Genomic DNA, 27,059 nt, shown 5'->3' with positions numbered 1-27,059 from the left:
TTTAGTCTACTGAGATATGAGAAAATGTTCAATAATAAAACAGACAGGATGAGGAAGCTGACTGACACAATCAGTGGAGATTTACCCATGAGTCATTGGGCTGAGGGAGTCACACTGGACAGTTAGCCTTCGCACATACAAAAAACAACAACCACAGTAGACATATTGAACAAATCATTGTTTATTTTGTGACTGGTGCAATGTAAATTACATTATACATCAGTTAAAAATATAACTGCCTCAATTATTCAGTGGACAAGCGTCCTAAACCAAGAGCCCTTTATTGAAATAAAAGGCTCTAACGAAACCCATGGCTTTGCTGCCACCTGGAGGTCACGTCTTCTAATTAATTTAGTAAAACTACTAGTGGGCGGGTACGAACGCAACATTCCATTGTCTTAGCAAGTGCAACGTAATCATTACGTAAACTAAAGGAAGTGAAACCTACATGACTCCCCTTGACTTTAGTTTTGGAATTGTTTCAGGTTATTCGTTCCCAGTTTGACTGTGTGTTTTCGAATAGGTGAGTACTGGGATTTATTAATTCACATCAAAGCCATTTGACTAAATCCAACATTACCAATATATATCGTTTTGTTCCTCTTCCTGTCTTGTTCTTCTTACAAGGTAAACAACCAGGCTACCTTGCATTTTTCAGTCACCAGGGGTGTAATCACAGAACAATGAGGGTTAGTTATAAAAAATATTTGGTGTAATCATTAGCCAAACAGTTGCAAACAGTTGAGTTTTGCCACGAAAACCAGTGTTTCTATTGGACAAATTCAGTTCGGTCCCTCCCCGTTTCGTTTGCTTCCGTACGTTTTTCAACAGAATCGGCGTAATGAATACGCCCATGTTTTATCCATAGAACAGGAGAGGGGAATTAAGGTGTCTCTGGTCAAGAACACCAATGCTTAAAGGTGAAGTATGCAGAAATCGCTCCACCCATGTCCTGGTTGCTAAAATTATAATAGTTTGCCTAATTTCAGTTTGTGACAAAAAGAGAGAATCATTGTAACATCTAAACCGCCGTGAAATATATTTTCAACAACCACAAATATTGTATTTTCAGTATCCATGGAACAGATCTACTGCTTCTAAGACTGGCTTTCAATGAAAATTACAGATTTATAAAGTCACCTTTCTATGGGAATTTGGTCTGATTCAAATCAAACTTTATTTGTCACATGCGTCAAATACAACAAGTGTAGACTTTACCGTGAAATGCAGACTTATACAAGCCCTTATTAACCAACAGTGCAGTTCAAAAAGAGTACATATTGCAGCTTTAAAATTTTACTGCGAATAGAATTGGTCAAAAGTCTCTGTTGTGTAAGAAACCTAGTAGTGTATCTAAATCAAATCCATCATATTTAGCAGATGTTATTGCGGGTAATAGCGAAATACTTGTAATGTCTATGCCAAAACATTCTGGATGAACAAAAGCAAACACTGTATACTCAACTTACCATGTGGCTGGCCTCCTCACTCATCTTACCATATGGCTGGCCTCCTCGCTCATCTTACCGTGTGGCTGGCCTCCTCGCTCATCTTACCGTGTGGCTGGCCTCCTCGCTCATCTTACCGTGTGGTTGGCCTCCTCGCTCATCTTACCGCGTGGCTGGCCTCCTCGCTCATCTTACCGTGTGGCTGGCCTCCTCGCTCACCTTACCGTGTGGCTGGCCTCCTCGCTCATCTTACCGTGTGGCTGGCCTCCTCGCTCATCTAACCGTGTGGCTGGCCTCCTCGCTCATCTTACCGTGTGGCTGGCCTCCTCGCTCATCTTACCGTGTGGCTGGCCTCCTCGCTCATCTTACCGTGTGGCTGGCCTCCTCGCTCATCTAACCGTGTGGCTGGCCTCCTCGCTCATCTAACCGTGTGGCTGGCCTCCTCGCTCATCTAACCGTGTGGCTGGCCTCCTCGCTCATCTTACCGTGTGGCTGGCCTCCTCGCTCATCTTACCGTGTGGCTGGCCTCCTCACTCATCTTACCGTGTGGCTGGCCTCCTCACTCATCTTACCGTGTGGCTGGCCTCCTCACTCATCTTACCGTGTGGCTGGCCTCCTCACTCATCTTACCGTGTGGCTGGCCTCCTCACTCATCTTACCGTGTGGCTGGCCTCCTCACTCATCTTACCGTGTGGCTGGCCTCCTCACTCATCTTACCGTGTGGCTGGCCTCCTCACTCATCTTACCGTGTGGCTGGCCTCCTCACTCATCTTACCGTGTGGCTGGCCTCCTCACTCATCTTACCGTGTGGCTGGCCTCCTCACTCATCTTACCGTGTGGCTGGCCTCCTCACTCATCTTACCGTGTGGCTGGCCTCCTCACTCATCTTACCGTGTGGCTGGCCTCCTCACTCATTTTACCATGTTTCATCAGGGGCTTAACTTGCACTCATAATAATGTCCGGAATGGCCCCCCCCTTCGTGAATCAGACACAAGAAGTTGGCCAGCACTCACTCGAGATTAGTTTTTTTGGTTTGTGATCTGGATAAGGACTTTAATCTGCTGAAATGTTGGATTTTATTTTCTATCGCAGATTGACAAGATGAGTGACCTTCCCATCTTCAGCCCGTTGGTCCTGATCGGCGTGGGCTCCAGCTTCGCCTTCTCTGGCTTGTTTTACCACTTATACAAAGAGAAGAAAGATGAACTGGTCAAGCTGAAGGTAACACACACGCACACACACACACAAACGCACACGCACGCACGCACGCACACACACACAAATGCAGAAATGCAGTACAGTTTCTGTGTTTCATTTCTCTCTCGATTAGGAAATACCCAAATTCATCCCGGATCAACACTTGGTAAGGATCCTCAAAGCATCGCCTCACAGAAAACTGCAGTACGTCGCAGTAGAAGGTAAGTGGAACCCCCCCCCTCTGAAACAGATTAAACAGCATTAGTTTAAACAATGTGTTTTTATTACCAGTATATATTAGAGACGTGTGAAGTGTTCTTGTTCCAGGTTTGGTCCAGGCGGACGGTGAGACTCTGGCCAGTCAGTTTGTCCCAAGATGCTTTGGTGTGATCCAGAAAATAGCTATAGAGGAACACTGGAAAGTGTGGAACAACATCACTAGAACTTGGTTAGTACACAGTTCTATACATTAGCCATAAAACAGCATTATGTATATTAACAGTTTAACTTTAGTCCGTCCCCTCGCCCCGACCCGTGCTCGAACCAGGGACCCCTCTGCACACATCAACAACAATCACCCACGAAGCATCGTTACCCATCGCTCCACAAAAGCTGCGGCCCTTGCAGAGCAAGGGGAACCACTACTTCAAGGTCTCAGAGCAAGTGACGTCACCGACTGAAAGGCTATTAGCGCGCACCACCGCTAACTAGCTAGCCATTTCACATCCGTTACATATACATGCACTACATGACCAAAAATATGTGGACACCTGCTCATTCAACATCTCATTCCAAAATAATGGGCATTAATATGGAGTTGGTCCCCCCCTTTGCTGCTATAACAGCCTCCACTCTTCTGGGAAGGCTTTCCACTAGATGTTGGGGCTGCAGGTAGCCTAGTGGTTAGAGCGTTGGGCCAGTAACCGAAAGGTTGCTAGATCGAATTCCCGAGCTGACAAGGCAAAGATCTGTCGTTCTGTCCCTGAACAAGGCAGTTAACCCACTGTTCTTAGGCCATCATTGTAAATAAGAATTTGTTCTTAACTGACGTGCCTAGTTAAATAAAAAAAAATGTTGAACATTGTTGCAGGGACTTGCTTCCATTCAGCCACGAGTGTTAGTGAGGTCGGGCACTGATGTTGGGCGATTAGGCCTGGTTAGGCCAGTCAGCGTTCCAATTAATCCCAAGGTGTTCTATGGGGTTGAGGTCAGTGCTGTGCAGGCCAGTCAATTTGGACCTCGCTTTGTGCACGGGGGCATTGTCATGCTGAAACATGCCTTCCCCAAACTGTTGTCACAAAGTTGGAAGCACAGAATCACCAGACCATTATTCCTCCTCCACCAAACTTTACAGTTGGCACTATGCATTTGGACAGGTAGCGTTCTCCTGGCATCCGCCAAACCCAGATTCATCCGGACGGACTACCAGATGGTGAAGTGGGATTCATCACTCTAGAGAACACTTTTTCACTGCTCCAGAGTCCAATGGCAGCAAGCTTTGGAGTGCCAATGGCACTCCAGCCGACGCTTGGCATTGCAATCTGCTCGGCCATGGAAACCCATTTCATGAAGCTACCGACGAACAGTTATTGCTTCCAGAGGACAGACGATTTTTACACGCTATGCGCTTTAGCACTCGGCGGTCCCACTCTGTGGCTGAACCATCGTTGCTCCTAGACATTTCCAGTCACTGAGCTCTTCAGTATGTTTGTCTATGGAGATTGCATGGGTGTGTGCTCAATTCTATATACCGGTCAGCAACGGGTGTGTCTGAAATAGCCGAATCCACTAATTAGAAGGGGTGTCCACATATGTGTGTGTGTAATATATAGTGTATTATGGACATATGAAGGCTCTACCCTTTGTGATCCAGCTCAAAGTGGAACTTGGAATCATGTAGCTCTTTAAGAATCACATTTTCTAAAAGTAATACAATCCAACACAATTCAGTACATACTAAGGTCAACACCATGTTCCCACCCTCCCTCCTCTTTTCTCAGGAACTCCAGAACGACCAACAGGAAGGAGACTAACAACACCGTCCCCTTCAGTCTGGTTGAACCGGGCGCCTACATCTCCGACATCACCGTCAAGGTCCATTCCCCTCTGGAGGCTTCCGGCTGGTTCCTGGAGAGAGTTCACTGCCGTGTCAAACACGCCCAGGAGGGCCTGGTGGACGTGTTGTTGGAGGGCCTCAGCGGCGAGCGGCCCATGGCGCAGAAGGAGACGGAGGAGCTGCTCCGTGTTGGAACCACTATGACGGGTTTCGGGGAGGTGGTGCTAGAGGGAGGGACAGGGACGACCATGAGGCTGCAGGCGCCACAAGATGGCCGCCGCTACATCCTGGTCCCCACGGACTACAAGGGGTTTATAGAGAGACATGAGGGTACGGCCAATCTGTGGAAGAGGCTGACGGTGTTGTTTGGGATCACAGGAGCATCGCTGCTGGCCGGGGCGGTTTATAGTACGATGGGGAAAAAGGACAGAAGGGATAAGTAGTGATGATGCCCAAATCGACTACCTTCTACCTAGGCCTCCTGCACATCTAAAATGATTAGATAGGTTTTAAGCAATATGTTGAAAATTCAACCTAGCCTATCAGAAGGTAAAGTATTGCTTAAACTTATCCTAGGTCTTTGTAGATACAAATATATTTTGTTAAATGAGGGATTATGTCCTAGGTGAATGGTAAACGTCTGTAGTGAATATGATTAAACCACTCAATTTATAGGATTATGGAGGACCATAGGTATTGCAAGACAGTGTCTTGACAAATCCCGTCCACAGGGTATCAGTGGCACATACGAAACAGTGTTTAAGTCGATACATTAACAACGGAGGACTTATACTGGAACGTAGACCAGCCATTTTGTTTTTAAATGAAATGTTCTGAATCAATTTTTTTCTTCTTCAAATATCTTGTTTTAAATCATTCTTTGCCGGTCGCTGCGGTTTGGTTTAAGTAAGGTCTTTGAGATGGTGGTGTATTATGTGATAGACGTATGTATGACTAACATCAGCAGGTGAGTTTGCTAGTATAGAACACAACTACCTCTATACAGCATTAAACCACTGTGGTTACTTGAAAAATCGCCCCCCCCCCCCCCCCCCAGGGAAATCAGTTTTTTTTTTGGTTTGTTCTGAACTGGCAAGAGACAGGTAAAACCTGTCTATACTGAACACTAAAGCAGATCTGTGATCTATTCATTGATTGATGGTCTATGTTGGGAGTATATTAAAACTACTCAAAAGTGTGTGTTTAAATCCTTTTCTTTTATTAGGGTGTTAAATCATACCACAGCTTTCCTTCTTGTGACATTGTGAACAAGATGTCTGCTCGCGTTGTACACAATGACTAAATATCAACAACATCGTTTCCTTTTGAAGAAGCAATATGAAGCTGCCACAGTGTCCAAACTGATAACCTTTGACATTCTGGGATGGTTTTCCCCAGACACAGATTTGGTCTAATCCTGGAATAAAAAGCTTTCTCAATGGAGAATGTCCACTAAAATAGATTTTTACTCCAGGACTAGGCTTAGGGCTGTATTCGCTTCGTATCGTGGAAGATCTATGTTATAGCTCAATTTAAAGGCAATGTTGGCAGAGACTGCATTCACGGTAAACGCTGTATATGTCGGCTCAAGTCGGAAATTACCTTTAAATTTTAATGTCGGCTCTTCCGCGATACGGATTGAATCCAGCCCTTAATCTGTCTGGGGAAACCGGTCCTTTAAGTGCAGATTTAAAGTAAACCGCCATGGAAACCATGGAATTCTATTCACACAGTCTCAAGTCTTCAGTCTTTATTCCTCCTCTTCCTCACTCTCCTTCCTCCGAAGACTCATCCTCTGCTTCTTCCAACCACTTGATAAACTTCTGGAGCTGAGGAAGACAGGAAGACCTTTCAGCCATGTGTTTAAGCCTGGGGTCTGTACAGGACGTGCAGTGCTAACTGCCCCCTCCATTGGAAAACGATCGCTTTCCCTACACAATGCCTTTCTTGCTGTTATAATGTATAAGCCCTGTGAGTGGTACTCACTCCCTGGTTCTTGCGTAGCTGTCTGCTCTTGTCATTGGTGGCTCCTGTAGAGAACCATTTCAAGATGGCCTCTTCCTCAAGGATCTCCAGCTGGTACATTTTCATCAGCACCTACAGGCAAGACGATGACAACAGACATGTTAACGTCTAACATCACAAGTAAAAAAAAAAAAAAAATGCCATCCTGGATGAGCTGCACTACCTGAGCCACTTGTGTGGGTTGTAGACTCCGTCTCATGCTACCACTAGAGTGAAAGCACCGCCAGCATTCAAAAGTGACCAAAACATCAGCCAGGAAGCATAGGAACTGAGAAGTGGTCTGTGGTCACCACCTGCAGAATCACTCCTTTATTGGGGGTGTCTTGCTAATTGCCTATAATTTCCACCTTTTGTCTATTCCATTTGCACAACAGCATGTGAAATTTATTGTCAATCAGTGTTGCTTCCTAAGTGGACAGTTTGATTTCACAGAAGTGTGATTGACTTGGAGTTACATTGTGTTGTTTAAGTGTTCCCTTTATTTTTTTGAGCAGTATATTATTTTTTTTAAGAAGAAAGAAGCGGGGGTTGGAACCGGTTCTGGGAACAGAACAGAAAATGACTTTTTTTTTTGAGGAACAGAATCAGAAAGGCAAACGAAAGTGATCTATACTGTTTCGGGACATAACTGTTATTTAAACAATGATGGGAAACTGGTTATTAACATTATTTTATGTATATGCAAAGCCCTCACACTCACTCAGAAAGTTATTCTAGTGTCTGCCTGCCTGCCAGCGTGTGTGCCAGGGTTTCAGTTAGGAAAATGTGGGTCCGGGAAGATTTAAATTTAACGGACATCCATATGTATTCAGATCCGACCTGGCCATCAATAAACAAGGAATATTGGCCAAATGAGACACATTTACGTGTCTGTAAAAGCAGCCTATAGCAAATTACAAAGACAGTAGCCTGCAATTGGCCGTGCCAAAGTTCTCATCTTAGTCCATTACAATATTTAAACCTCTCCTCGACATGTACCCTACTCACTGTAGACAGACCCGACTCTTCTTTCTCTAACTTCAATGCATAAGGCCTCCATCTTTGTAATCAACAGTGGCCAAGGCTCCTCTCTCTCTCCTAACAGCAGCAGGCGCACAAGGAGTATGGTGCTGAACTGTAGGCTATGATACACTGCCTCTTCTGGACAATTTGGCCAACTACAATTTGTATCTATTAGCGTTCAAGTTAAAATATGACAGTTAGGCCTACCGGCTCATGGAAACCCTGGTGTGTGCGTGTATAGGGTGTTAACTTGAAATGACACAACGACAAGGTTCCAGTTTAACAAAGTTTACTATACTATATGAACACACTACAAGGTAGCCATTACACTCAAGGCTAGGTTCATCAACCAACAGACTCCCTGCGCAGGCGCACGCTTGACTGAGTGATAGCCCCGTAATAACAGAAGTATAGGGATACTTAAAACATGAACTTAACAGGGAACCTGCCCCTCCCCCCCAGGAGAATAGTCTAGCACCTTACTGGACATTACAACCTGCCCCTCCCCCTCAGAAGCATAGTCTAGCACCTTACTGGACATTACAACCTGCCCCTCCCCCTCAGAAGCATAGTCTAGCACCCTATTGGACATTACAACCTGCCCCTCCCCCTCAGAAGCATAGTCTAGCACCCTATTGGACATTACAACATGCCCCTCCCCCTCAGAAGCATAGTCTAGCACCCTATTGGACATTACAACCTGCCCCTCCCCCTCAGAAGCATAGTCTAGCACCTTATTGGACATTACAACCTGTCCCTCCCCCTTCAGAAGCATAGTCTAGCACCCTATTGGACATTACAACATGCCCCTCCCCCTCAGAAGCATAGTCTAGCACCTTATTGGACATTACAACCTGTCCCTCCCCCTTCAGAAGCATAGTCTAGCACCCTATTGGACATTACAACATGCCCCTCCCCCTCAGAAGCATAGTCTACCACCCTATTGGACATTACAACCTGCCCCTCCCCCTCAGAAGCATAGTCTAGCACCTTATTGGACATTACAACCTGTCCCTCCCCCTCAGAAGCATAGTCTAGCACCCTATTGGACATTACAACATGCCCCTCCCCTTCAGAAGCATAGTCTAGCACCCTATTGGACATTACAACCTGCCCCTCCCCCTCAGAAGCATAGTCTAGCACCCTATTAGACATTGCAACCTGCCCCTCCCCCTCAGAAGCATAGTCTAGCACCTTACTGGACATTACAACCTGCCCCTCCCCCTCAGAAGCATAGTCTAGCACCCTATTGGACATTACAACCTGCCCCTCCCCCTCAGAAGCATAGTCTAGCACCCTATTGGACATTACAACCTGCCCCTCCCCCTCAGAAGCATAGTCTAGCACCCTATTGGACATTACAACCTGCCCCTCCCCCTCAGAAGCATAGTCTAGCACCCTATTGGACATTACAACATGCCCCTCCCCCTCAGAAGCATAGTCTAGCACCCTATTGGTCATTACAACCTGCCCCTCCCCCTCAGAAGCATAGTCTAGCACCCTATTGGACATTACAACATGCCCCTCCCCCTCAGAAGCATAGTCTAGCACCCTATTGGACATTACAACATGCCCCTCCCCCTCCGAAGCATAGTCTAGCACCCTATTGGACATTACAACCTGCCCCTCCCCCTCAGAAGCATAGTCTAGCACCCTACTGGACATTACAACCTGCCCCTCCCCCTCAGAAGCATAGTCTAGCACCCTATTGGACATTACAACCTCCCCCTCCGAAGCATAGTCTAGCACCCTATTGGACATTACAACCTGCCCCTCCCCCTCAGAAGCATAGTCTAGCACCCTATTGGACATTACAACCTCCCCCTCCGAAGCATAGTCTAGCACCCTATTGGACATTACAACCTGCCCCTCCCCCTCAGAAGCATAGTCTAGCACCCTATTGGACATTACAACCTGCCCCTCCCCCTCAGAAGCATAGTCTAGCACCCTATTGGACATTACAACCTCCCCCTCCGAAGCATAGTCTAGCACCCTATTGGACATTACAACCTGCCCCTCCCCCTCAGAAGCATAGTCTAGCACCTTACTGGACATTACAACATGCCCCTCCCCCTCAGAAGCATAGTCTAGCACCCTATTGGACATTACAACATGCCCCTCCCCCTCAGAAGCATAGTCTAGCACCTTACTGGACATTACAACATGCCCCTCCCCCTCAGAAGCATAGTCTAGCACCCTATTGGACATTACAACCTGCCCCTCCCCCTCAGAAGCATAGTCTAGCACCTTACTGGACATTACAACATGCCCCTCCCCCTCAGAAGCATAGTCTAGCACCCTATTGGACATTACAACCTGCCCCTCCCCCTCAGAAGCATAGTCTAGCACCCTATTGGTCATTACAACCTGCCCCTCCCCCTCAGAAGCATAGTCTAGCACCCTATTGGACATTACAACATGCCCCTCCCCCTCAGAAGCATAGTCTAGCACCCTATTGGACATTACAACCTGCCCCTCCCCCTCAGAAGCATAGTCTAGCACCCTATTGGTCATTACAACCTGCCCCTCCCCCTCAGAAGCATAGTCTAGCACCCTATTGGACATTACAACATGCCCCTCCCCCTCAGAAGCATAGTCTAGCACCCTATTGGACATTACAACCTGCCCCTCCCCCTCAGAAGCACCTTACTGGCCTGATTCTGAAATTAAGGAGATTTTTAATAACAGAAGAATGGATTGAACTTTTCAATGCTAGCTAAGGATAATATAGTTATCATGTTTCACATTGGATTTATTAACAACAACAACAACAAGCCATGTTCTAAATCTGGTGCTGCTCTGCAAAAAAAAGGAAAGAAAAAGGAACAGAAAGGAACGATATAAACCACGACTTTATTTTGGTTCCAACTGGTTCAGAGCTTTATTTTGGTTCCAACTGGTTCAGAACTGTATTTTGGTTCCAACTGGTTCAGAACTTTATTTTGGTTCCAACTGGTTCAGAACTTTATTTTGGTTCCAACTGGTTCAGAACTTTATTTTGGTTCCAACTGGTTCAGAGCTGGCCGCAACAGTGGAAGGGAACCCCAAAATATTAATTATGGTTCTGTTCAGAACGAAACGATTGGAAAATTATTTTGGGTTCAAACCCTTATCTGAGCCAGAACGGCTCATAGGGCAGGAGCCCAACTCCTGTTTCTGTAGCATGAGGCAGCTTAATGTACAAGTAGTAGGAACACTCCCTGGACAGGACTCTAGTCTATCTATCGCAGGTCTACATACTACACACTCTACCCACCTTGACAATAGCAGTTTGGTAGTCTCCTGCTCTAAGAACACAGACAGTCCAGACAGACAGTCCACACAGGCAGTCCAGACAGACAACCCACCTTGACAATAGCAGTTTGGGACTCTCCTGCTCTAAGAACACAGACAGTCCAGACAGACAGTCCAGACAACCCACCTTGACCATCGCAGTCTGATGAGTGTCCTGCTCCAGGAACAGCTCCTCCACAGCAGACAGACAGTCCAGACAGACAACCCACCTTGACCATCGCAGTCTGATGAGTGCCCTGCTCCAGGAACAGCTCCTCCACAGCAGACAGACAGTCCAGACAGACAACCCACCTTGACCATCGCAGTCTGATGAGTGTCCTGCTCCAGGAACAGCTCCTCCACAGCAGACAGACAGTCCAGACAGACAACCCACCTTGACCATCGCAGTCTGATGAGTGCCCTGCTCCAGGAACAGCTCCTCCACAGCAGACAGACAGTCCAGACAGACAACCCACCTTGACCATCGCAGTCTGATGAGTGTCCTGCTCCAGGAACAGCTCCTCCACAGCAGACAGACAGTCCAGACAGACAACCCACCTTGACCATCGCAGTCTGATGAGTGTCCTGCTCCAGGAACAGCTCCTCCACAGCAGACAGACAGTCCAGACAGACAACCCACCTTGACCATCGCAGTCTGATGAGTGTCCTGCTCCAGGAACAGCTCCTCCACAGCAGACAGACAGTCCAGGTGATCCTGAGGTCTCTTGATGTAGTTCTTAAACACCGGAGACCACGTCTTCAGCAGCTGAGAGGCAGGGGGGGAGGAGAAGAGAAAATAGGCTATTCTTTGACCGCCTCGGCTCTCTGTCCCTCATTACATTTCTGTAATAGATAGGAGCTGGTCATTTTTGTAAGTGATATGTCTGTAAAAATGAAGAGCTAGATAAATAAAATATATTTATTCTAATTATTGGTTGTAGAACAATTAATTGGGGTGTGGTTGTAAGTACTTACAGGCAGTAGTAAACCAGTGTACTGTAGGGTGGTGAGCTGCGTCCCCTGCTGTTGGAAGGGGTACTCCAGAACAACTCTTGTCAGAATCTGCATTACCTCCTTGAGAGTGATGTTATAGGCATACCTGGTGGGAGAGGAGAAGTATAAGATCTATACTCTGAAGATGGTAGCGTGGACAACATTTAGCTGGATCTGTTATAATGGGACTGAAAAACTAGTGCACTTCAACAGAGTTTGCACTTATCTGAACTGCACTTATCAGGAGCAGAGTATGACACACTCTTATCAGGGCTATGTGGGGCGGCAGGTAGCCTAGTAGTTAGAGCGTTGGACCAGTAACCCGAAAGGTTGCTGGATCGAATCCCCGAGCTGACAAGGTAAAGAAAATTGTCGTTCTACCCCTGAACAAGGCAGTCAACCCACTGTCCCAGGTAGGCAGTCATTTTAAATACGAATTTGTTCTTAACTGACTTGCCTAGTGAAATAAATAAATCAAGAGCAGAGTATTACATACTCTTATCAGGAACTGACTACTTACTTATCAGGAAGTGTCTACTACTCACTTATCAGGAGCTGACTACTACTCACTTATCAGGAGCTGACTACTATTCACTTATCAGGAGCTGACTACTACTCACTTATCAGGAGCTGACTACTACTCACTTATCAGGAGCTGACTACTACTCACTTATCAGGAGCTGACTACTACTTACTTATCAGGAACTGACTACTACTCACTTATCAGGAAGTGTCTACTACTCACTTATCAGGAAGTGTCTACTACTCACTTATCAGGAAGTGTCTACTACTCACTTATCAGGAAGTGTCTACTACTCACTTATCAGCAAGTGTCTACTACTCACTTATCAGGAAGTGTCTACTACTCACTTATCAGGAAGTGTCTACTACTCACTTATCAGGAAGTGACTACTACTCACTTATCAGGAAGTGACTACTACTCACTTATCAGGAAGTGACTACTACTCACTTATCAGGAAGTGACTACTACTCACTTATCAGGAAGTGACTACTACTCACTTATCAGGAAGTGACTACTACACACTTATCAGGAAGTGACTACTACTCACTTATCAGGAAGTGACTACTACTCACTTATCAGGAAGTGACTACTACTCACTTATCAGGAAGTGACTACTACTCACTTATCAGGAAGTGACTACTACTCACTTATCAGGAAGTGACTACTACTCACTTATCAGGAAGTGACTACTACTCACTTATCAGGAAGTGACTACTACTCACTTATCAGGAAGTGACTACTACTCACTTATCAGGAAGTGACTACTACTCACTTATCAGGAAGTGACTACTACTCACTTATCAGGAAGTGACTACTACTCACTTATCAGGAAGTGACTACTACTCACTTATCAGGAAGTGACTACTACTCACTTATCAGGAAGTGACTACTACTCACTTATCAGGAAGTGACTACTACTCACTTATCAGGAAGTGACTACTACTCACTTATCAGGAAGTGACTACTACTCACTTATCAGGAAGTGACTACTACTCACTTATCAGGAAGTGACTACTACTCACTTATCAGGAAGTGACTACTACTCACTTATCAGGAAGTGACTACTACTCACTTATCAGGAAGTGACTACTACTCACTTATCAGGAGCTGTCTACTACTCACTTATCAGGAGCTGACTAGTACTTACTTGAGAGAGTTGATCTCTAGGACCAGGTTGTCACAGACGATGTTCTCCTCCAAACCTCTCTGTAGTGTCCCCAACACTTCCAACTGGAAAGCTACACAAACACATTATTGCTATGGCATGTCATTTTGGATTTGTATCATCAATTCAACGAATCTATTAATTAATCAATCGGTATCCCTTTACCATTGACGTCATCAATCTCTGGTGAGACACTGCGACTGTGATCCTGAGATTCCTCGCTGGCCTCACTCTCACTGTCACTCTCTGGGTCAGGGTTAAGCACCAGGCCTAGAGAGACAGGATATATATTTTATGACTGAGGGCATGGACAACTGGCCTCACCCAGTCTCTTCACACTCAGCAGACTACTTTGCATAAGTTTTGTTTTGAAAGTGGCCTACCCCATAGACACTGTGCCAGCTCTTCATCTTCAGTGTCGTCCATACTGGCCTTCCAGATGTAACCTTTACCCTCAGGTCCTACCTCGGCTGGATTAAACGCTGGACAGGTGAAACAGTCAGGTAAGGGTGTACTGTTACAGTACAGTCAACAAGGTTTTGCTCACTATCATTGACATAAATATCACAGATATGTCCCCAGATACCTTTGACATTATTTCCAAAAACAGACTTCCATAACATTGAATAACAATATAACTTTGGAAACAAGACCAAGATACATTTCATTTCAAAACATTGTTTGTGGATCACATAAACCCACTACAGTAATAAATAAACCCACTACAGTAATAAATAAACCCACGACAGTAATACATAAACCCACTACAGTAATAAATAAACCCACGACAGTAATAAATAAACCCACGACAGTAATAAATAAACCCACGACAGTAATAAATAAACCCACGACAGTAATAAATAAACCCACGACAGTAATACATAAACCCACGACAGTAATAAATAAACCCACGACAGTAATAAATAAACCCACTACAGTAATAAATAAACCCACTACAGTAATAAATAAACCCACGACAGTAATAAATAAACCCACGACAGTAATACATAAACCCACGACTGTAATACATAAACCCTCTACAGCACAGGTGTCAAACTCATTCCACGGGGGGCCGAGTGTCTGCGGGTTTTCGCTCCTCCCTTGTACTTGATTGATGAATTAACATCACTAATTAGTTAGGAACTCCCCACACCTGGTTGTCTAGGGCTTTATTGAAAGGAAAAACCAAAAACCTGCAGACACTAGGCCCTCCGTGGAATGAGTTTGACACCCCTGCTCTACAGTAATAAATACTGAGAATGTGTACAACGTATAGAGCAGGGGTTGGCCACCCTGATCCTGGAGCCACTTCCATGTTTTTGATTTAACCGACCTGGAAGACCAGGTGTGTTGAATTTAGGCGACCACTGAACTGATCAATTAGTTCAGATGGTCGGTCAGGTGTGGTGCCTCGTTAGAACAAAATCCTGCAGGACCTGCAGCACACCAGGAACAGGGTTGTCTACCTCTGGCATAGAGCTGGGTTTGCTAAACTCAGTCCTGGGACCCTACCCTGGGGGGGGGGGGGTTTGGTTTTTGCACTAGCACCACACAGCTGGCTTGATGATGAGTTGGTTATTTGAATCAGCTGTGTAGTGGGGGGTGGGGTCTAGTACACACCTTTCTGCCTGGTCTTGTCTTTGCTGTGTCCCACTTCCTGGTCATCACTGAGGAATTCATCATCATCATCTTCCTCCTCTTCCTCAGGGTGATGCATAGACACCACAGTCCCTTCTGGGAGGGACAGGTTCGGACCAATCACCACCTGGGAAACAGACAACATGGAATAATGGAAAAATATTCCTAAAGTATTCAAAAGTTACTATTTTGAAAGCTTACTGTACCTAATAAAATGTTTGATATTAGGAAAAAGTGAAAGGTAAACAGTTATCAACATGTTTCATGCTGGCGTTTACAATATGTAGCTAATGTTTATGTAAATATTTCCATTAGCAGTTACATTGTAAAGTACTTAGAGAGGTACTGAAAAAGCACCACAGACACACAGTCCATTATGTATATTTAAGAGGGTAACATGTTTTCATTAAAACAGTGTTATTTGATCGTAAAGACTTTGTTGCCTTACGTTGTATGCGAGGACACACTGTTTGTTGAGGCGTACAGCCTCTTTGACCACAGCCCCATCACACACTACTGACTGGTGAATCTCTACGTTGCTGGAGATGTGTACGTTGTTCCACATGTAGGCCCGGTCCAACACCACGTTGTCCCCTACAGAGAGACATCAGAGAGAGGTGTCACACTGCCAAGCTTCTCCACGATCACTGGCATCTTGGGAGAGAACCTGGCAGACTAATAAATGCAGAGCAGATTGAAGGAAAACTGAACCTTGGATTCACTCAATGTTTATTACATCCCATGTACATCCCATCCCATGTTACATCCCATGTATCAAAACCGTTACAGTATGTAACTTTAGTCTTTCACTTTTCATTGAATAACTTAATTATTTTAATTGAACCTTTAACTATGCAAGTCAGTTAATAACAAATTCTTATTTACAACGACTGACTACCGGGGAACAATGGGTTAACTGCCTTGTCCAGGGGCAGTTTTTACCTTTTCAGCTCGGGGATTCGATCCAGCAACCTTTCGGTTACTGGCCCAACGCTCTAACCACTAGGCTACCTGCCGCCTGTCCTTTATACTGAAAGGACAGGTGAAGTTCCCACGATCTAAACTCATGACTACCTTTGGTACAGAACTAAGCTCAGGTGATTGCTTCACTACAGTACCTATGATAGAAACAGGGTTCATACACATATCGACAGATGGAATTGTATTACTTTTACATAACTACATTTCCATGACCAACACTCGGCGGCATCTCTACGTACGTACAAATAAAGTAAGCATAATGTGGTATTGACACTGGGAGGCTGCTCTCTGATACCATGTACCATCTCCTGTCGTTGAGCAAGAGACTTAACCCCCACAAAGTACCTGTTAGACAACTGTATAAAACACATGGTCAACGGTCAGTCTGGAGAGATACTGGATGTGCAGGCTTTTGATCAAGCCCTGCTCAAAAACAGAGACAGTTTATCAAGGTGCGGTTGAGCAAATCATTTCTGGGGACTGGAATTACAAGCCTGCACCCATTAGCTCTCCCGGAGGATGGTTGACCACTCTTGATGTAAAACATTTCAACATTACAACCAAATACGTTTTATACCTTTTGAAATAATTGGCTCATTCAATATATCAAAGATCAAGTGGCTATGGCAGGCTACAAATATATTGAATTCAGCTGAAGCGAACCCACACATTTTCTTCAGGAAAATGTACCTTTACTAGTTTAGTCATATTTATCTTAGCTACCTTGGAAGTGTTTACTTTGCAGGCTGACCAGCACCTATTGGGTTTTGCAATGTCCCCTGCATTAGATGCCCAAATCAACTGGCAGTACTGTATCTACTAAACAAATACAAGCCACATAACCCCAAACACTACATCTAGTATTGTTTCCTAAAATTCATGTTCATGGTTATCAAAATTATTATTTTCATTCACATGATTTGGTTCACCGTTATTGAACCTAATACAATGTCGAAGTGAATCGATAGTTTGGTAAAAAAAAAAATATATACAGTGAGGGAAAAAAGTATTTGATCCCCTGCTGATTTTGTACGTTTGCCCACTGACAAAGAAATGATCAGTCTATAATTTTAATGGTAGGTTTATTTGAACAGTGAGAGACAGAATATCAACAAAAAAATCCAGAAAAACGCATGTCAAAAATGTTATGAATTGATTTGCATTTTAATGAGGGAAATAAGTATTTGACCCCTCTGCAAAACATGACTTAGTACTTGGTGGCAAAACCCTTGTTGGCAATCACAGAGGTCAGACGTTTCTTGTAGTTGGCCACCAGGTTTGCACACATCTCAGGAGGGATTTTGTCCCACTCCTCTTTGCAGATCTTCTTCAAGTCATTAAGGTTTCGAGGCTGACGTTTGGCAACTCGAACCTTCAGCTCCCTCCACAGATTTTCTATGGGATTAAGGTCTGGAGACTGGCTAGGCCACTCCAGGACCTTAATGTGCTTCTTCTTGAGCCACTCCTTTGTTGCCTTGGCCGTGTGTTTTGGGTCATTGTCATGCTGGAATACCCATCCACGACCCATTTTCAATACCCTGGCTGAGGGTTTGACGGTACATTTGACGGTACATGGCCCCGTCCATCGTCCCTTTGATGCGGTGAAGTTGTCCTGTCCCTTTAGCAGAAAAACACCCCCAAAGCATAATGTTTCCACCTCCATGTTTGACGGTGGGGATGGTTTCTTGGGGTCATAGGCAGCATTCCTCCTCCTCCAAACACGGCAAGTTGGGTTGATGCCAAAGAACTCCATGTTGGTCTCATCTGACCACAACACGTTCACCCAGTTGTCCTCTGAATCATTCAGATGTTCATTGGCAAACTTCAGACGGGCATGTATATGTGCTTTCTTGAGCAGGGGGACCTTGCGGGCGCTGCAGGATTTCAGTCCTTCACGGCATAGTGTGTTACCAATTGTTTTCTTGATGACTATGGTCCCAGCTGCCTTGAGATCATTGACAAGATCCTCCTGTGTAGTTCTGGGCTGATTCCTCACCGTTCTCATGATCATTGCAACTCCACGAGGTGAGATCTTGCATGGAGCCCCAGGCTGAGGGAGATTGACAGTTCTTTTGTGTTTCTTCCATTTGCGAATAATCACAGAAACTGTTGTCACCTTCTCACCAAGCTGCTTGGCGATGGTCTTGTAGCCCATTCCAGCCTTGTGTAGGTCTACAATCTTGTCCCTGACATCCTTGGAGAGCTCTTTGGTCTTGGCCATGGTGGAGAGTTTGGAATCTGATTGATTGATTGCTTCTGTGGACAGGTATCTTTTATACAGGTAAGAAACTGAGATTAGGAGCACTCCTTTTAAGAGTGTGCTCCTAATCTCCGTTCGTTACCTGTATGAAAGACACCTGGGAGCCAGAAATCTTTTTGATTGAGAAGGGGTCAAATACTTATTTCCCTCATTAAAATGCAAATCAATTTATAACATTTTTGACATGCATTTTTCTGGATATTTTTGTTGTTATTCTGTCTCTCACTGTTCAAATAAACCTACCATTAAAATTATAGACTGATAATTTCTTTGTCAGTGGGCAAACGTACAAAATCAGCAGGGGATCAAATACTTTTTTCCCTCACTGTATATATGTTGGAATAAATCATATCAATTGTTTAAAAAAATGAAATCAACTTTGTATCGCCTTATTCGCGAGTGTCGATAGAAAGTTTTTTTTGGGACATGCTGAAAACATTCATACATGTTAATAATAGCTAAACAGTTGACTAGAGGGTACAAGATATGTTTTGAATTGGCTATCTAGTCAGTCTTCTCTATCATATCTATTATGACTTTTCAGACTAACATTTTCCAAAACTTTTCCAGGCCTGGAAAACTCCCATTTCAAAATGCCATGACTTTCCCAGTATTTTCATGACCTTACGAACCCTGTAGAAACAGTAACGGTATAATACCCATGGTGCAGTTGTTGCCGATGACGCTGTTTGATATGCGACAGTTGGCCCCGATGCTGGTGTCTCGACCAATCAGAACGTTCTCCTCCATCTGGCTGCCTTGCCCCAGGCTGACCTCGGCGCCCCGATAGACGTTATGACGGGAGTGGGTACACCCCTGCCCCTGCTGGTCCGTGAAGTTAGCCTCGGGGGTGAGGGGATAGACCCAGCGACGTACCATGTCCGAGGAGACGGAGTCATACATCTGCAGGTTAGATACGCGTGCTCCATAGCCATCCCGTGTTACATACAGGTGGATCTGGTTGCCCAGAATCTACAGCGGGAAGACATAGTAGACTTGTTTGCTCCGTAAGGATGTGTATAAGCTTTGGTTGGGGCATTGCTTGGGATGTTTCTGGTTTCAATACAACATACAGGATATCTTATATACTGTATCATAATCACTGAATTTGTTTTCTCGTACCTCTTCATTAACCAGAATCCCTCTGACAAAGTCACTCCTGGTCTGGTAGTCAAAGTTGTCTGTGAAGAGTTCAGCTACCTATAAACAAAGCCAGTGTCATGTCTTCCACACAAGAGACTTGCAGCTCACTCAGTCCCCCCCTGGTTAAAGACGGGCAATTCCACAGTAAAGGAATTACGCTGAGAATCAGATTTTTCACTTTAAAATGTATGCCAAAACAAAAAACATTGAATTCAAAAGTTGAACATATAATACAAGTCTATGCACAATGATTTACATTGAACAATTTATACAGTAAAGCAAAATATATATATATATTTCTGTGCAGATGCAAACTTTGTGGAAATTCTATGGTTTGTTAGTCTTTGAAATCAATGGATTTTGTTTGATATACATTTTAAAAGTGCGTAATTCCGTTACCGTGGAATCGGCCAGACATTAGATTACCTGTGGGGAACAGATACTGATGTGGCAGTCCAGCAGATCATGTCTGACTTCAAACTCATCACTTCCATGTTGGAAAATGTTCTGCAAGACAAAACACAATAGTCAGTCCACCACTCCTGAACATCCACACATTCTGAGAAAAGAGGTTCAGGACTTAATATCTAAATGTTTATCTTTGCTTATAAACGTTGTGTTTGTATCTCTACTACTTGCTGTGCAGTAAATTTACCTTTTGGGGGATCCCATGGGGAACTTTTACGTTCCCATGGAGAACTTTTACGTTCCCATGGAGAACTGTTACGTTCCCATGGAGAACTGTTACGTTCCCATGATGAACTTTTACGTTCCCATGGAGAACTTTTACGTTCCCATGGAGAACTTTTACGTTCCCATGGAGAACTGTTACGTTCCCATGATGAACTGTTACGTTCCCATGGAGAACTGTTACGTTCCCATGGAGAACTGTTACGTTCCCATGATGAACTGTTACGTTCCCATGGAGAACTGTTACGTTCCCATGGAGAACTGTTACGTTCCCATGATGAACTGTTACGTTCCCATGATGAACTGTTACGTTCCCATGATGAACTTTTACGTTCCCATGGAGAACTGTTACGTTCCCATGATGAACTGTTACGTTCCCATTGAGAACTGTTACGTTCCCATGATGAACTGTTACGTTACCATGGAGAACTGTTATGTTCCCATGATGAACTGTTACATTCCCATGGAGAACTGTTACGTTCCCATGATGAACTGTTACGTTCTCACGATGAACTGTTACGTTCCCATGATGAACTGTTACGTTCCCATGATGAACTGTTACGTTCCCATGATGAACTGTTACGTTCCCATGATAAACTGTTACGTTCCCATGGAGAACTGTTACGTTCTCACGATGAACTGTTACGTTCCCATGGAGAACTGTTACGTTACCATGGGGAACTGTAGCTTCTTAAGGCCCTGTGTCTTCTGGTAGTGGAGGACCCGCTTGCTCTTGCTGTCCATGGCAACGATCACGTCATCCTCCTCGCAGCGAGACTTGTGGCCGGGAGAGGACTCTTTGAACACCATGGTCATCACAGAGATGTTCTTGTCCACCTTACGCCGGTGCCTTCATCAACAACATAAATCCTAGTGTTAATACGTGATCAATATGAAAACGGTACACAAATCGGCCTACCCGCCCCATTGGTGTATTACATTTTATAAAATGGGTGGTTCGAGCCCTGAATGCTGATTGGCTGACAGCTGTAGTATATCAGACTGTATACCACGGGTATGACAAAACATTTATTTTTACTGTTCTAATTACGTTGGTAAACAGTTTATAACAGCAATAAGGCACCTCAGGGGTTTGTGATATATGGCCAATATACCACGGCTAAGGGCTGTGTCCAGGCACTCAGCGTTGTTACTAAGAACAGCCCTTAGCCGTGGTTTATTGGCCATATACCACATCCCCTCAGGCCTTATTGTTGATTCCTAGTCAAGTGCTCATCACAATCTTGAATAGCTGGATCAAATGTGCTAGATTAAAGCAGGGCTGGCGCAAAAGCCGGTATCTATGGAACGCCGTTTGGGTCTTTGCGTGTCAAAAAAAATATGTTATTTGACGCCTTAAATTAGCTTTTAATTTGAGACGTCAAATCACACAGTTTTATTATAGAATGTTGTGTGTTCTGAATTTGCAGCTGCAATCCATGCGCCACCACTATCAGTAGCACTGTCAAAGCTGTACGAAAAAAAAGTCTGCAAACAAGCAAACACCGACCACGAACGATGTGTTTACAATACCGCGTTGGTAATAAAGCATTATTTGTTAGACCGCAACTTCTGGGGTAGCTAGCTAGCTTTAGCTAGCACCAATACAACCAGCCTGAAAACAATGACCAGTAGAAACTGCAGTCATTTTCATTATTCTTAGCAATGATTTGGGAATCCTTGTGAGTAAGTTTTAGCTAGGTAGCCACTTGTTGTTCGCCAATTGAAATTGAACTTCAGTTCATGAAAATAAATAGCTAGCCAGCTACTTAAACCTGTTGCCCAAAGCTAGTGTTATAAGCAGCCAGCTAGCTTAATCTGGCTAGTGAGGTTCGACCGGACCGGATTATGTGTTGTGAAGCTAGCCACAATAAGGATTAGGCACAATAGTGGAATTTGCAGTTTGCCTTCAAAATAAAAGTACCTCTTTGAAAGTGATGCAGAAGGTTACAATTGGTGGAAACATGCCATATTTAGACTAGATAATGTTAAACAAGGTTGGAATGTGAAAATATTACTTTTATTTTGAAGGCAAACCGCAAAGTCCACTATTGTGGCTAATCATTATTGTGGCTAATCATTATTGTGGCTAGCTTCACACAGATGGGTCTGACCACCATTAATCAATTAAGAACTGTGTTATAAATTAGGGTTATTTTAGATGATGACACCTAGCTATATAGTTAGCTGAAACAGATGTCGTTTTGCTTTGTTTTTAGGGAAGAACATTGTTTGCATCCTTCAGCTAGCTAGCTTTCTTTATGACCAGCACTGTAACTGCGCGAGACAACTTTACCAGCATCATAGCATACGTATCGATGAATCGTTGTGACATATTAAATACGAGTGATAGTGTAATCAATGTGTAATAACTACGTAAAAAAATATATGAACACGTTAAATGATTATGTGGAGTGCAGTCCTATTCAGGTCCTGATTGGTCAACAAGCTTATTTGACACGTCAAATGTATCTTTTTTGATACACATAGACCCAAACGGCGTTTCATAGGTATATGTAGCTCTCCAGGATGAGGTTTAGCCAACTCATGAGGATTGGCCACCCAAACCCTCCTCCTGGAGAGATGCTTGGTGTGCTGGCTTTTCCTGGCTAGCCCTGTTGTCTAAGGTCAAGGGTCAAAGGTGACTGACCGGTGCTCCTGTAGGGCCTGGCTGACGTCGATGTTGGACACCACGTCTCCGTAGACCAGGATGAAGTCGTTCCTCACCAGATTCTTGGCGTCCACATCCCGCAGCACGTCGCCAAGGGAACGGTACAGATCAGAGGTGATGATGTGGACCACGTTTGGAGAGGTGGGACGACACCACTTGGACTTACTGTTGGGAGGATGAGGGAACATTTATATTGAGAAAACCCTGTGTGTTTGGGCCCTAGATCGTGTCTATGACTAGTTTTTCCTGGTCAGAGTGTGTGTTCTTACAGCAGGTGGTCCTTGATCTTGTTGGACATCCAGCAGCAGAAGACGAATGTCTCCTGAACACCAGTGGATGTTAGGAACTCCAGGGTGTAGTCTATCATGGCCACATTGCCCAACGGTAGGAGAGCCTGGATGGCACAAAACACAGCAGAGATGAGTGATGAGTGCAGAGATGAGTGATGAGTGCAGAGATGATGTGATGAGTGCAACAATGACCATCAGGTTTGGAGTCTCACATATAAAAGCATAGGATGGTGTCGGGAAATCTGAAGTTCTGAGTGACGCTGGCTAGCACTCACGTGATATTTGGTTTTGGATTAGACTGATGACCAGAATGATGGCAACTTTATTTGTATTTATTTTATTTAACTTGGATGAGAACAATTAAGAACAAATTCAGTTAAGAACAAATTCTTATTTACAATGACGGCCTACCAAAAGGCCTCCTGCGGGGACGGGGCCTGGGATTAAAAATAAATAATGAATACAATATAAATATAGGACAAAACACACAGCACAACAAGAGAGACAACACTACATAAATAGAGACCTAAGACAACATAGCAAGGCAGCGACACATGACAACACAGCGTGGTCGCAACACAACAACAACATGGTAGCGACACAACATGGTACAAACATTATTGTGCACAGACAACAGCACAAAGGGCAAGAAGGTAGAGACAACAATACATCACACAAAGCAGCCACAACTGTCAGTAAGAGTGTCCATGATTGGGTCTTTGAATGAAGAGATGGATATAAAACTGTCCAGTTTGAGTGTTTGTTGCAGCTCGTTCCAGTCGCTAGCTGCAGCGAACTGAAAAGAGGAGTGACCCAGGGATGTGTGTGCTTTGAGAACCTTTAACAGAATGTGACTTGCAAAACGGGTGTTGTATGTGGAGGATGAGGGCTGCAGTAGATATCTCAGATAGGGGGGAGGGGGGGCCTGAGAGGGTTTTATAAACAAGCAACAACCAGTGGGTCTTGCAACGGGTATACAGAGATGACCAGTTTACAGAGTATAAGAGTGCAGTGATGTGTCCTATTGGAACGTTGGTGGCAAATCTGATGGCCGAATGGTAAAGAAGATCTAGCCGCTTGAGAGCACCCTTACCTGCCGATCTATTAATTATGTCTCCGTAATCTAGCATGGGTAGGATGGTCATCTGAATCAGGGTTAGTTTGGCAGCTGGGGTGAAAGAGGAGCGATTACGATAGAGGAAACCAAGTCTAGATTTAACTTTAGCCTGAAGCTTTAATATGTGCTGAGAGAAGGACAGTACACCGTACTTGTGTGAAGTTCTAAACCCTCAGAGGTAGTAATAACACCTGTGGGAAGAAGGGCATTCTTTTTACCAAACCACATTACCTTTGTTTTGGGGGTGTTCAGAACAAGGTTATGGGTAGAGAACGCTTTTTGGACAAGTTAATTTTTTGTATTTTTTTGTTTGTTACCAATATCCATTTACTAGCAGGATTAATAAATGAACATTGTTGTTGTTATTGTGCTTTTGTCACGATTAGTTTCGCGACATGGATCTGATGGTGTCCCACTTAAAGAGATGATCACATATCATGCCATCTGGAACAGGGATACAATTGCTGGTTCGCTACCTGGCTAAACTACAGACGAGATCTGCTGACATGTGGCTCCTACAGATTTTATACCACGAATATTACTAACTAGTTAGGAGGAAAACATATTGACCATAATTGTTATGAAATGTTGCATTTCAAGAACACGAGGTTGCTTGCAAGAACGGTAGCTAGCTAGCTAGCTTGGCTAGTTATGCTAGCGCTGTCATCCATTGACAATAGCATGCATGCACTTAGCCCTAGAACATGACTCTCAGTTCCATCTGCCACCTAGAGTTTTCGAGCGCTAGCATGCACTATTAAGCCATGGCACCATCGCATACCCTGGGTTGGTCTTTGGAGATGGGGAAAAACCTCCGGTTGAAGCTATCGGCGACTAGCACAGCTTGAAGCGGCTGCTCCTCTTCCTCCTGTTCACTGGTGACATTACCTTTCTTCTGTTTTCCTCCTCTGCTAGACATGGTGTTTGTCTGATAACTAGGTAGCTAGTTAACGTTACTAGCAAAATTTCAACAACCTTTCGTCAGATAGCAACAACCACAGATAGAACAATGAGCCAGATGTTGCACCGGATGTATAAATCTGAAGCATCCGGTTCGCATTTCCACTCACCACCAAATATGGTGACGAGAGGAAGCTCAGTGGCCGAAGATGAAGTGAGATGGATTTTGAACGACATTCTGCTCATTTTCTAATTGATGAAACATTTGATCTTAATACAGTTATTTTTTACATTTTAACCAGGCAAGTCAGTTAAGAACTAAATCTTATTTACAATGACAGCCTACCGTGGAACAGTGAGTTAACTGCCTTATTCTGGGGCAGAACAACAGATTTCTACCTTGGGGATTTGATCCAGCAACCTTTTGGTTACTGGTCCAACGCTCTAACCACTAGGCTACCGGCTCCAAACTGAAATCTTAAACCTCTTCCCCCAACTAAAATCTATATTGTAACCGCGCTTATAAACCCAGGGTCGTTACAATATGTTCCTAGGCGTTCCCTAACGGAAATATGCAAATACTTGCTAGAACGCGCAAATAAGATCTCGCTAGATCGTGCTTGCCTCTGCCCAACTTCTTGCTTGTTCTGCCCACTATGATTAAGTTTGTGGTCTATCTTGAGTTAGTTATAAAAATCTTTGTTACAACTACGGTGTCTGCGTTGGGACAGGTCATCTTATTTGGTGGGATTTATCAGCGGTTGGCATCCAACGTTAATGGTGCATTACCGCCACCTACTGTACTGGGGTGTGGGCTATGAGATTGAGAACTCAGTTCTTCTTCCAGACCCTCATTAAACCGGTCTTAAAACGAAATGCCACATCGCCTGAAGTTTATCTTAACTACTCAATTAAACTTGGCTCCTCAATACCATTATTTCTTAAACCTCCCATACTGCTGGCACTCAAATAGGATGTGTTCCACAGTTTGTATATCGTCCTGGCAGTGATCACACTTCCAGTAGAGAAAGTGTTTGAATGTTTTTTAAAGTACTTAATATACATGTTTTAAAACAGTGCCCAACAGTTTACCAAACTTGTGCGATTTAAATGAATGAAAGTATAGGAAGTGTTACTTTTTTTCCACCACGACCGGTGATCAGAGTTTTTACCCCCTTCTTTTTTTGCCCCCCTTATCTTCTTTTTTTTTTTTTTTTTACCGCTACATCAATGCACACTTCCCAGTTGGATGTTTATCCTACTGCTGTATTTTCAAAGTGCTGTTGAGCCTTGTTAGTCCCAGTATCAGCCTTGTGATTACTCTTTCCTCCCTTCGACTGGATCTTGGGGTGGCAGGTAGCCTAGTGGTTAGAGGCAGGTAGCCTAGTGGTTAGAGGCAGGTAGCCTAGTGGTTAGAGGCAGGTAGCCTAGTGGTTAGAGGCAGGTAGCCTAGTGGTTAGAGGCAGGTAGCCTAGTGGTTAAAGGCAGGTAGCCTAGTGGTTAGAGCATTGGGCTAGTAACCGAAAAGTTGCTCGATCAAAACCCTGAGCTGACAAGTTAGAAATCTGTGGTTTTGAACAAGGCAGTTAACCCACTGTTCCTAGGCAGTCCATTGTAAATAAGAATTTGTTCTTAACTGACTTGTCTAGTTAAATAAAGATCGCCCTGTTTCAGCAACTCTTACAG

The 27,059-nt window shown here is 44.3% G+C and overlaps 2 protein-coding genes across 2 annotated transcripts; one reads left to right on the top strand and one right to left on the bottom strand.

The window, feature by feature from the left end:
• Positions 1 to 395: 395 nt before the first annotated feature.
• On the top strand, positions 396 to 5,900 carry mul3 (mitochondrial E3 ubiquitin protein ligase 3). Its single transcript, XM_071360774.1, has 5 exons — positions 396 to 523; positions 2,542 to 2,670; positions 2,780 to 2,867; positions 2,974 to 3,094; positions 4,647 to 5,900. Exons 2-5 carry the CDS (start codon positions 2,551 to 2,553, stop codon positions 5,143 to 5,145), a joined length of 828 nt encoding a protein of 275 aa, XP_071216875.1. The 5' UTR covers positions 396 to 523; positions 2,542 to 2,550; the 3' UTR covers positions 5,146 to 5,900.
• On the bottom strand, positions 5,901 to 25,488 carry eif2b5 (eukaryotic translation initiation factor 2B, subunit 5 epsilon). Its single transcript, XM_071360773.1, has 16 exons — positions 25,255 to 25,488; positions 23,336 to 23,460; positions 23,046 to 23,231; positions 21,068 to 21,245; positions 20,132 to 20,212; positions 19,685 to 19,762; positions 19,222 to 19,534; positions 15,770 to 15,915; positions 15,304 to 15,448; positions 14,067 to 14,165; positions 13,849 to 13,953; positions 13,666 to 13,756; positions 11,978 to 12,101; positions 11,643 to 11,768; positions 6,689 to 6,799; positions 5,901 to 6,531 (listed from the first exon to the last, which is right to left on the bottom strand). Exons 1-16 carry the CDS (start codon positions 25,390 to 25,392, stop codon positions 6,469 to 6,471), a joined length of 2,109 nt encoding a protein of 702 aa, XP_071216874.1. The 5' UTR covers positions 25,393 to 25,488; the 3' UTR covers positions 5,901 to 6,468.
• Positions 25,489 to 27,059: the final 1,571 nt, after the last annotated feature.

The sequence above is a fragment of the Salvelinus alpinus genome, chromosome 23 (assembly GCF_045679555.1).
Source record: "Salvelinus alpinus chromosome 23, SLU_Salpinus.1, whole genome shotgun sequence".
In the NCBI taxonomy this organism is placed as follows: domain Eukaryota; kingdom Metazoa; phylum Chordata; class Actinopteri; order Salmoniformes; family Salmonidae; genus Salvelinus; species Salvelinus alpinus.
The sequence above is the reverse complement of the archived record's forward strand: the minus strand, read 5'-3'. Positions and strand labels throughout refer to the sequence as shown.